This window comes from Sphaerodactylus townsendi, linkage group LG04 (assembly GCF_021028975.2).
Source record: "Sphaerodactylus townsendi isolate TG3544 linkage group LG04, MPM_Stown_v2.3, whole genome shotgun sequence".
Classification (NCBI taxonomy): Eukaryota; Metazoa; Chordata; class Lepidosauria; order Squamata; family Sphaerodactylidae; genus Sphaerodactylus; species Sphaerodactylus townsendi.
This window is the reverse complement of record NC_059428.1, coordinates 75,022,106-75,034,330: the sequence shown is the minus strand read 5'-3', so window position 1 is coordinate 75,034,330 and position 12,225 is coordinate 75,022,106. Positions and strand designations below refer to the sequence as shown.

Here is a 12,225-nt window from a genome sequence, read left to right as displayed (position 1 = left end):
TAGTTTGTATGTCCATAGATAAGTCTGCCAGTTCCAGTTTGGGAAATACTTGGAGATTTTGGGGATGGAAATTGAGGAGGGCAGATTTGGGCGGTGGAAGGGACTTCAATGGGGCATAACGCCATAGAGTTCACTTTTTAACGTGTCCATTACTCAAGCTGGAGGTTGTGAATCCTAGTCCATAGGATATTCAGATCAGTGTCTCATGCTGCATGGTAAACCTCTCCTAGCAGAGGCATTCCTCCCATTGGGCAAAGTGGGCAGTTGCCCAGGGCACCCCCTTGTGGTGGCGCAAAAACTAGTTTAAACACCATTGAAAATAATGCTGTTTGGGGGTGGATTCACTTGTTTAAACTAGGTAGCCCAGATTCTCCTTTTAAATCCATTTTAAAGGGAGAATCTGGGGTTCCCAGTTTAAATAACATTGAAAGTGATGCTGCTTTCCCCAATTGGGGGGATTGGATACAGCACCATAAAATGTTTTCATAGCAATAATAAGACATTTTGAAAATGTTTTCAAAAAATATTTCTGCTGTGTGGCATGGCCCATTGCTGTGTTCAGATTTGTGAGTTGGGGCATGTTCTATAATGTGATGGTGACTTTGAAATGACCTGGTGGAAAAAATCATTATTTGGTCATGGTGGGAGAGGGTGGCTGCCCATGGGGGGGCATCAAACTCAAGTTTTGCCCAGGGCTCCAGTTTGCCTAGGTATGCCACTGCCTGGAACTGAAGAATGTCTGAAAAATTGTGATACAGCATGAGAACCTGATGCTCAAAAGGAACAATGCAGCTAACTGCAAGCCTATTTATTTATATTTTATCCTATTTCTGAGAGAAAAATGGCCCTTTCTATCAATCACAATCTTTCCCCTCTTTAACCTTCAAAGACACAGAAGCTTTGTGTTATTTTCCACCTCAGATAAGCATCTTCTTTCCCCACAACTAAAAATATTTTTCTATCTGTAACTCTGACATGGTTGAGTAAACAATCCAGGCTGGAATTTAGCAGTGCAGTCTCAAGTGGAGTTATAGCCTTCAATTGATTTAGGATTATTTATTCATTAATTCCCCAGTTTTCCTCATGTTGGGTACCCAAAGCAGCTAACATCATTTTTCTGTCTTCCAACAACAAAGCTGAGTAATAACGACAAGCCCAAGTTCACCCATCAAAGGAGGGATTCTAATGGGTTTCCCACATCCTACCAATCACGTCTACAATGAGCAGAGAGAAAAGTATAATTGCTTTAAGACCAAGAATAGAAATGTCCCCTGGGAACTCATCTACTATTAAAATCTGGTGTTAAATTAAGTCATTTATGTACAGATCAGGTCTGGGAAAGGATAATGGATAAAATAATCTCATTGAATCAGTATTTTAAACAGAACTTTATTCACTGCCCAACTAGAACAATTATTTCAGTATCTCTGTTTAATGTGTGCTTATATAACCTCTATCTGTGGGTTCTGTGGGGCAGAACTTGGAATGAGTTTGCAACAACAAATTTTAAAAACAAAATGGTTTACTTTCTTAACATATAACATCAAACATCAACATTTAACATCACACTTCAAGGTCCTGTTCAGGTTGCATTTTCAAGTCCTTATATTTACAGTCTACTGATACTGCCAAGTCCAATTCTTCTTTGCAAGTGGGTTGGCTCCTGAAGACTCCAAGGGCTTGATGAACAGGATTCAACATGATGAAGGTTTCCAGGAGAACTCTCACCCATTACAACCACACACAAAAACCCTTAACAAGGTGTTAAGGGCTTATACAAATCAAGGTCCGAGTCTGGTAGCCTTGTCTCCTCCAAACTACATGAGCTCTGCAGCCTCTTGCTGCTTTTAGTCTTCACCCCTTTCTGGGTCAACCCATTCTGAGCATGGGGGTTACACTTACAGTGGAGAATATCAGAACAGAATGTTAACAAAGTATATTGTCTATCTTTTCAGGTCAAATTGTAGAGTCATAGATTATAAAAGGCACACTTCTGTATCAGCTTGCTTTAGGCATGATCATGTCAGTTTGGTAGTCTAGTACTCATTTTATAAAATGGCACTTTTATGATCACTGTTTGCAGAGACAATGCCCAAGGACACCATGTAAAAATATATCTCAGCAGGCTGACATTTCCTGTGCCAGTGACTGCTGGTTGTGATGCCAAGAGACAAAGGCAGAAATGCGGAGGAGGAGAAAAATCCAGGTAAACATTAAAATAAAAATAGTACTTTCTTCTCAATGCTGATTAATTTGAATTGCCTACAAAAGTGATGTTAAATAACAGATTTGGGTTTTGTTTTGATTTTTTAAAAAGGTGTATCAAAAGCAGTTAAAAGATATATATCTTGTAAGTCTCAGTAGGAAATTCATCACTGTAATGTAAAAACTGCTGTGCAAATGGATAGCAGGTGGATACTCTCTGGCACATACAAATCTGTGATAAGACAAGCAATGAAAAAAAAACAATTGCTACTCCTTGTGGAGGCCTTAAGAAAAAAACCCTTGGCCTTGGATCCCATACCACTAGGGCTGCCAGCCTCCAGATCATTTACCCCGGGGAAAATGACAGCTTTAGAGGATGGACTCTATGACACTTCCCTGTTGAGCATCCATCCCTCTCAGGCCGCATACGCACCTCTCTAGGAATTTCTCAACTCAGAGTTGGCAGCAAAGAAAACCACTGTACTACACAACTTTTCTACCTCTCTTTGCAATCTTCTGTACCTTCCGAAATTGTGCCCCTGTGGGTCAATAGGCCCAAGTACATCATGATAGTGGAAGTGGGGGGTTGCTATGAAAGGTGGAAATAAGAAAAAATCACCCTCCCCTTTTCCACAGATAGAAGAGCCTATTATAAGGAGAAAAAGGAGGCAAGCATTCAATCCATGGGTATACAAAATAAAGCACACACCAGGTATAGAAAACACTGCTTATGAGAAATATAGTATTCCCAGATGTAGCATAAGCGAATGCAAGGCTTTCTTTGCTAGTTCTTTATTCTGAACTTCACAACCAGTCAGTCTTTGCAGAACAGCCTTGTTTATTTCCACAACTTTTGAATGGGCATCACTCTTTGCCCCATAAAACCATACACAGTGACAAAAGAGTACAAATGAGTATCTGAGAAAATCCAAACATGCATGATTATAAAGCCCCCTGTGATGATTTTAAGCAGACATATGAGGTGACATTAGATAGAGGTTCATGAGTGGGCAACAAAAAGGGGGCAAACGTTCAGAATCAAGGATATATATTGCAACTTGTTATAAATTTGCTGTGCAGTATCCACTATAGTTGCTGCAAATAACATCTGTTCCCAAGATGTCTAACTCCAGTACAAACAATTTTAAATTTGACACGTATGATACGTGCACACCAAGCAGAGGTATGACACGTGCACACCAAGCAGGAATTGCACTGGTGTGTAATGCTGCACACAAAGTGGGATTGCATATGCAACTAATCAGATCAAACAAGAGGTTGAGTGTATGCAGTATCATGTGGTTAAATTCTGTTGTTCCTTAAAATAAGCCTACTATACATATGCAAAAAGAAGTTTTTTTATAGTGAAAACACTATAGGCTAGGTACTAATTGGACAGTACAGGGAGTTCATTTAAGTTTCCACTGGCTTATAGGATGACATCACTGATGCCTTCTTTTATTACAGTGGAATGTAAGACTTTCTGAAAACAGAGCCAAAATTTCTTACAAACCAGCACACATTTAAAGGCAGTCAATTTACCAATTAATAACCATATCAGTACTTCACTGTGAAGCTTTGAATTGTGATACTAAGCTAGCTCCAGATTGGGAATGACATATTTTTTCTTAAATATTTGTAATCAAATTGCCTTCAGTGAGGATAAGATCTTTCACTGGGAGCTATTTTTTAAAATCCATACTGATGAATGAAAAAACTGGTGGGGAAGAATCTAAAGAAAAAAGGATACCTAATTTGAATCTTTGGTACTGCCTAATACACTGAAAGTTCTTAAAAATGCATGTCTCATAGCAAACAGTGCTTGATAGTGTTGCCTTCATTTGGTGAAAATGTACTTTGGCTTTACTTGTTTCTTTTACAGCAGCCAGCCAACCTTGTCCCTATGCGCTCCTGCAAGACTCCCTTGTATAGGACTTTATAGAGAGAATACAATAGTGGCAGAAGTATTTGAAGGAACCTCCATTTCTAGTATCACCCTGATAACACTTTTCAGGCTAGATAAGAAATGGAGTTGTAAAAATAATAGTGTGGGTAGTAATGCTGGAATATAAGGTGTCATAGCTTGGGAATCAAAGGAGACAAAAGTACATGAAAGAAATAGATTTGATTGTAAACACATGTACCAGGGAATAGTAAACTTGTTGTCTACTCTTCAGTAAACATACATGGAATTAAGCTGTTAGTTTATGAACAATAACTAATGCCTGATTTAATGCAGAACATTTAAAACCTCAAAGTATTTCCTTTTTTAAAAAAGAAAAAAACAACAATACTTGTATGCACATTCAAAACATTAAAATACCAAATTGCCTCCTGGATTAGAAGTCTTTTTTTCCTAAACTTGCTTTGCTACATCAGGAAAAAGTCTCCACCCCATCACTGCTTCGGCTGATTGACTGCAGAAGGCTAATCAAACAGGAATGTGTGTTGCTGCTTTTGATAAAAACCTGCACATTCATTTGGGATGAGAGCAGCTATGTGTGTGGGTATAGTCCCACAGTGGCATAGCGCCAATGGGGTGGGGGGGGGTGCGACACCCCTGTTGCGTGCTGCAGCAGGGGCAGGGCAGGGGTGTGGCAGGCGGGGCGGCCAGCACCATAGCAGGAGTGCAGGATGTGTGTGTGTGCCCCAGGCACAGTTCCCCTCACTCTGCCCCTGCAGTACTGTCAAGGCATACCCAGTATGGGATTTTCAAGGCAAAGGACTAACAGAGGTAGTCTGCTTTCCTCTGCATAGCAACCCCATTATTCCTTGGTGACCCAAGTACCAAACCAGGCTCGATCTTGCTTAGCTTCTGAGACCTGTGAACATCAGGCTAGCCTGGGCATCCATGCCAGGGGACAGCTGTGTAGAATGCCTTTAAAGTAGGCTGTATTGAAGTTGCTTTCCCCTCTTGACACAGAGAGATTTTTGGGAGTAGAAATGGAGGACCTGTGAGGTGGAGGGATGGGGGAACATGAGGGGGACGGATGGGGAGGTATGAGGTAGAGGGGTGGGGCATGAGGGGGGGAAGGGGAACCATGAAAACTGCGATGCCGGCTTGACATCCCTGGTGCTGCTGCCAAGAGGCGAGGGGAGAGCGGCTGCCTTTTCTTCCTAGTGAAGAAGTGGGAGGAGGAGGAAGAGGCGGCGGGGGGCGGGGGCGGGTTGTCTCCCGTTGATATTTCAGCCAAGCCTGGCGACGAGGAACAGCCAGACCCAGCGAGAGAGAAGAGAACGCGAGATGCGTCCGTGAAGAGTGGCCACAGCGGCCTCGCCCGGGGCTGGGGGAAGCGCTTCCCGACCTCGCCGTCCGCTGGGCCTCAGTTCTCAGCCTCTACGGGCGAAGCTCCTGCTGGGGGCACCGCGCTCCGCCGTAGTCGACGTGCCCACCGCCCTCGCCCGCCCGGGCCGCGCCAGTCATGGCCAGCAAGCGCTGCTTCGCCAACCGCTTTGATGACTACCGGGGCAGCCTGCTGGGCGGGCAGTGCAAGGAGGCGGTGATGCCCTTGGTGACGGCCACCATCGACCGCATCCTCCAGGAGGCGCCCCCGCTGAGCGGCGGCGGCGGCGGCGAGGCGGCGAGCGGGCCGGGCGGCTGCCAGGGCGGGCTGTACAGCGGGGTGGCCGGCGTGGCCTACATGCTGTACCATGTCTCCCGCTGCCCGCTCTTCGCCCAGGCGCGGGACTCCTACCTGCGGGCGGCCAAGCAGCTGGTGGACGCCTGCGTGCGCTATGAGGAGGACTGGGGCCAAGCCGACGCCGACACCCGCGCCGCCTTCCTGCTCGGCGGCGCCGGCGTCTACGCCGTGGCCGCCCTGGTCTACGAGGCGCTGGGGCTGCCGGACTGGCCGCGGCTGCTGGGCAAGTTCCGCGACCTGTGCGAGATCTGCGCCCCCATCACCTTCCTGGAGTGCGGCTCCGACGAGCTCTTCGTGGGCCGCGCCGGCTACTTGTGCGCCGCCCTGGTGCTGAAGCAGAAACTGGGCACCGAGGTAGCCGCACCTGGAACCCCCATCACCTACCTACCTACCTACCTACCTACCTACCTACCTACCTACCTACCTACCCACCCACCCATCCTCCCTCCCTCCCTCCCTCCCTCCCTCCCTCCCTCCTTCCTTCCTTCCTTCCTTCCTTTGTAAGCCCCACTGGATAACTGTTTCTGGATGAATTTGTTCAGAATTGCTCCATTAAGCTGGATTGCTCCTTGAGATATGTATTCCTCCCATCTGCCCAAATATTCATTTGATTGTTTCATCCTTAAATTGATAATAGGGTCTCATTGGGGGGAGGGGGGCGTGGCTGAATTAGCCAACCTTCTCTTTAAAAGTTTGCCCAGTTGCTGCTGCTTTTCACTGCTTCTTCCAAGTACCCTGAGGTTATGTGTCTGTCTGGTTCCAGGCTACCACAATCTTAATGCATTCTATAATGAGTGTTGATTGTATTGCCCTCTTTGTGTAATCCACCTTGAGTCTCTGAGAGAAAGGTGGACTATAAATAGAATAAAACCATTTGTTTGGTGTGAGGGACAAAAGGATAAAGCCAGTTATGATGATTCATTGCTTTTTCTTTACTAATTCCCAAGGGTCAATTTTAGCCAAAATGGGACACTTGTATGATGCATTTTTTCATATTTAAGTAAAATTGGACTGTCATTGAGAGGGGAATCTGTAAAAGGTAAGTTCTCTTTTGAAAAGACAAACGGTGCAAACAGACATACTTTTGAAATAAGAGATAGTTCATAAACTTAGGGGTCCCCAGCAGTTCTGTTGTCGTTGTGGTATTGCCTTCCTTGATTTCACCCTTCAGTGTCTTCCTTTTGCTACAGACATAACCAAAAAAGTCTTTTTTGTTGTTTTTAACCTCTCTGGCAAGCCTCAATGCATTGTGAGCTTTAGCTTTTCTGACTTTCTCCCTATACATCCTTATTTGTTTGAATTTCTCTTTGGTCGTTTTTTCCCCTTTTTTATTTCTTGTACACGTCCTTTTAAAATCTTAGCTCAGTTTAAAGTTCTTTAGGTCGATTCTGCACTTGCGTTATCGACCTAAGTTCGAGCTGCGTTCGACCTAAATGCTCCGCACAACCACTGGGATCGACGTGGTTTTGTTCCAGCTTCGCCCTGTGTAACTGTCAAATTTCCGACTCTAGTTGGGAACAACTACTTTTCCAGGGAACCATGCTCAAACTCAGCTTGATACCAGTAAAGTGCGGAATCACTGGTGCCAGGAGTCCCCCATTCAGCCAATCACAGCTGAGTGTTTCGGACATGCGTACAGGTGGCCAATCAAAAAATGCCACCTTCATCCCTCCATTCCTGTGGCAGTTTTTTTAATAACGTGTGTGGGGATAGATGGAACATTGCCGAAGAACAGTAGCCAATCGGAACGGAGTGGTGAAGAGGCACAGGATGATTCTGCCCTCCGAGCTGGGATCAAGCTGGTTGCAGTGGGGAACAACAATGGTTTCGACCTAGGTTAGTACCCTTCTCAGGGAACTGGGTCAAACCTATTTTACTCATGTGTGGAATCGCTCTTAGACAGCCATCCCAGACAGCTCTCATTTTTCCTTCTCATTGAAACTTTTTGAAATTGTGCCTTCAAGATCTCACTTTTAAGAAACTCCCAGCCATTATGTTCTCCCTTCTCTTTTAGTATTTTTAACCATGGGATTGCACCCAGTAGATTCCTGAGCTTACTGAAATCTGCTTTCTTTAAGTCTAGAACAGGGGTAGGGAACCTGCGGCTTCAGAGCCGCATGCGGCTCTTCTGCCCTTGCACTGCAGCTCCACGAGCCGAGCTGCCAGTTTCATCCTTGCCTGCCCTGCAGGCAGCAGGGCGGACGCACCAACTGCCCGTGGCCGACTGGGCAGTGCCGGCGTGAGGCTTTCCCCTTCTCCTGCACCCACCCTGTTTGAGGCAGGGCCGGAGGCTTTCCCGGCGGCCCGGCAGAGATGAGCCACTGGCCCACATCACTTGCCAGCCCTGCAGGCAGCAGGGGTGAGGCATCCATGGCAAGCTTCTCAGAATGGAGGTGGAGTAAAAAAGGGTTAAAAAAAAACCAATATATACAGTGTTATCTTTATTTTAAATGTCAAAAATTATTTGCGGCTCCAAGTGTTTTCTTTTCCCGTGGAAGCTTGAGCGGTATTTTAAATGGCTCTTGGAGTGTTAAAGGTTCCCTACCCCTGGTCTAGAATGTATGACAACGCTTAGCATCCCCTTTCCACTGTATAACAAACTCCGGGAGAATATGATCACTCCCATCTAAGGATCCTACCACTTCCACTCAACTAATCAGGTCATCACTGTTGGTTAGGAACAGATCTAAAGTAGTTGTTCCCCTTGCTGCTGCTTCCACCTTCTGGACCATGAAATTGTCTGCAAGGCAAGTGTGAAATTTGTTGGACCTGATTGTCATGGAAGAGTTTGATTCCCAACAAATATCAAGATAATTGAAATATCCCATTACTACTACTTCTTTCCTCTGAAAGTTTGGTCATCTGTTCCAAGAATGCATCATCTATCTCTTCAGACTGGCATAGACCCCCACAATGAGATCAGGGCTGTTTCTCTCAGAAGCATATCTGCCATGGGGACACAGGGAGTCAAATGTCCCCGGGCACTTCTATTTGGTCACCAGGAGGCAAAAATTTCAGGTTTATTTTTGTGTTTTCAGTTTTTGGCCTTTCAGGTTTATTTTTGTGTTTTCAGTTTTTGGCCTATAGGGGGCGCAGTTTTTAGGCTAGCAGTACCAAAATTCTGGGATTTCAGGGATTTTTTAGGAGACTCTCCTGATGATACCACTCAGGTTTGGTGAGGTTTGGTTCAGGGGGTCCAAAGTTATGGACTCCTAAAGAGGGTGTCCCCATTATTTCCAATGGGAGCTAATATGTGATGGGGGCTGCACCTTTGAGGGTCCATAACTTTGGACTCCCTAAACCAAATTTCACCAAACCTATGTGGTATCATCAGGAGAGTCTCCTAAACATACCCTGAATTTTGGTGCTGCTAGTTTAACAATTACACCCCTGACATAGGGCACCCCCCAAATTTCCCCAGATTCTTCTTTTAAATCCACCCCCTTCAGCATGCATTTAAAGGGAGAATCTGAGGTTCCCAGTTTAAACATTGCAAGTGATCAGAGACGGGATGCAGCCTATTCACACCTATTCGGTAGAACCGGTTACTAAAATTTTCTCAGTTCAGAGAACCGGTTATTAATGATTAACTCTACTAGGGACAAGGGGGTAATCTCTGTCCCTGGGTACAACAAGTCTCATCAAGTGGGGGATGCAAAATCGCCCCCCAGGGCCCCCTGCGGCCCACCTGCCCCCCATGGCACCCCCCCATGTGTGTATGAACTGTATGAAATAATACAATATATAGTAATTCTATTTTTTTTGTTCATTGGTATAAAGGTTGGGAAAGTATTATAGGTAAAGATTTTTCATTTTCTTTTTTCCCCTTGAAATTTATATAGGAAAGATAGGAGTTTAAACTACTCTTTTAGATTAAGGATTTTGGATCTCTCCCTCTATTCGTTTTCTTTCAAGTGGAATAGATAAAGTAGTTATAGGAATCTGAAGGGAAAGTAGGGAGGGAGGGAAATATGGGAAGGAGGGAGGCAATATAGGATGTTTTAGTTGGGGGGTTTGAGAGAGATAGACAATTAGATATGTTTGTAATATATTAACAGTTGTAAACAGTTTTTGGTTTCTCTCATTACGTTATTATTTAAAATCAATCAATATAATTATATAAAAAAGAAATAATACACTACCATACGGTATATTGGTTTTTTAATACTTTAAACAGTCATTATTTGAATCTAGAGGCAGGGCGAAGGGGAACTGCACCTGGGACACGCGCGCCCTGCTTCCTTGCCACAGCCCCGCCCAGGAATGCCCCACCCCCGAATGCCTGGCCACGCCCCAATCGTGCCCCGTCCAGCCCCATTGGCGCTACACCACTGTTTGAATCTCACCAACATCGGAACCTGTTACTACAATTTTTGAATCCCACCACTGCAAGTGATGCTGTTTCAGGGTGGGGGAGAATCCACCCCAAAACAGCATCACTTTCAATGTTGTGTAAACTGGAGACCCCAGATTCTCCCTTTAAGTTGGATTTAAAAGGAGAATCTAGGCTCCCTAGTTTAAAAACCTTTGAAAGTGATGCCATTTGGGGGTGGATTTCAGCATCACTTTTTCTATTTCCATGACTATCTCTGACATTTCTCCAGGACCCTTCCCAATTCTGTTTAACCAGATTCTACATAACTAATGTATTTCTGTCTCCTGGGCAAGTCCTTCCCAATTAATGGATGAAATTGATTAGTCCTTCCCAATTAACAGATTAAGTTGATTAAAACTTGGGTTAGGGCCTTTTGAGTTATGGTCCTATAGATCAGCTGAGGCTTGACCTTATAGGCCATATTCAGACAATGCAAACATTTTACTTCAACTGGTTGTGGTGGGTTTTCCGGGCTGTGTGGCCATGGTCCGGTAGATCTTGTTCCTAATGTTTCACCTGCATCTGTGGCTGGCATCTTCAGAGGTGTATCTGTTTCATATAATTTGCTGGGGGCGTTCCTGACCTTAGGGAGGCCATTCCTTAGGTTGGTGACAACTACAGAGAACGTTCAATGTATGAACAGTGGTTCATTTTGCCAGTTTTCAGGGTAGTACCTGTAGAAGGCTGGGTTCAGCTGAGCAAAGTTGTCATGGCAAGACCTAGAAGAGGCATCCACGTGTTTATGAGGGTTCATGGTCATGAAGGGCTTTGTATATCATGACCAGTATCTTGAATTGAACCTGCTGAGGGCTGCGTTGTATCTTTTTTCTTTATGACTTTTTTCCTTTCAACAAACACTGCAATTCAGAGAAATCAATTAGACATTTAAATACATACCCAAGAGATACAAAAGGATTTTATCATCTAGCACAGTGGTTCTCAATCTTCCTAATGCCACGACCCTTTAATACAGTTCCTCATGTTGTGGTGATCCCCAATCCTAACATTTATCCATTTTACAGATGGAGAACACTGATGCAGAAAGTCTTAGGCGACCCCTGCGAAAGGGTCATTCAACCCCCAAAGGGGTCCCGACCCCCAGGTTGAGAACCACTGCTCTAGCATTACCATGTGAACTGCAAAAGGTATCGATTATTCCTACAATAAATGTTTGCATGTGTTTGCATGTGGTTTTTCCATCAAAGAGATAAACACAGGCGGCTGTTAGCACTATCCAAGTCAGTATTGGTCCATTCCCCACTGACCAAATAGCACGTGGTACTCACGGAAAAAAATGAGGTTTGGCGCAGAATTCCCCACTGTGTTCTGGGCAGTCACGGTTCTGGTGCTCCTTCTCCCCCTTCTCCCGTGCTTTTCCTGGATGAAACTAGACTTTTTCAAAAATGCCATCGGGGATGCCATCGGGGATGGAAGGGAGAAGTGGAGAGGATTGGGGGGGTCGAATCTCCCACCCTTGTGACGTGGAGCCTCTCATCCAATCAGGGTGCTGTGGGCTGTGTGCGATATGCGCGCAGCCCTTTTAAACAATTTCGAGGAGCTAAGGTCCATGTCTATATGAAGCAACGTGGGGCTGGTTTTGAATGCTTCACTGAGTAAAGGGCAATACAAAGTAGCGCTAAACCTCATATCGACGTGGATATGAGGGGATAAAGCAGCACGGGAACGGGGTTTGGCTTTAATCGTCCATTTCCCTGTTTCTGCGTATGGTTGTTCTGCGCATGCTCACACAGATGTGGACCTGCAAGTTTGAAAAGTAAAAAAAATCCCCACCCCAGCACAACGCAACAGCCAATCAGAAAAGCCCCTGAGCGGATCGCGTGACAGATCCGCGGACAGTGGGGAGTTTTGCGTGGCTGTTCCTGCGTGGCAGGAACAGGGGGTGTTTAGGGGCCACAAGCTGCAGTGGGGACCATGAAACCGTGCTCAAAAGGTCCTGATTCTTTCCAAACCGGTTTGTATCTAGTTTCATTTCATTTTTTCAGT

The 12,225-nt window shown here is 45.1% G+C and overlaps 1 protein-coding gene across 1 annotated transcript in view; it reads left to right on the top strand.

Moving 5' to 3' along the window:
• Positions 1–5,349: 5,349 nt before the first annotated feature.
• The window catches only part of LANCL3 (LanC like 3), a 28,068-nt gene continuing 21,192 nt past the window's right edge, over positions 5,350–12,225 (top strand). Inside the window, exon 1 of the mRNA XM_048494764.1 lies at positions 5,350–6,200. Coding sequence (XP_048350721.1) covers positions 5,628–6,200 — 573 coding nt within the window. The 5' untranslated portion in view covers positions 5,350–5,627. The remainder of the gene's footprint in view (positions 6,201–12,225) is intronic.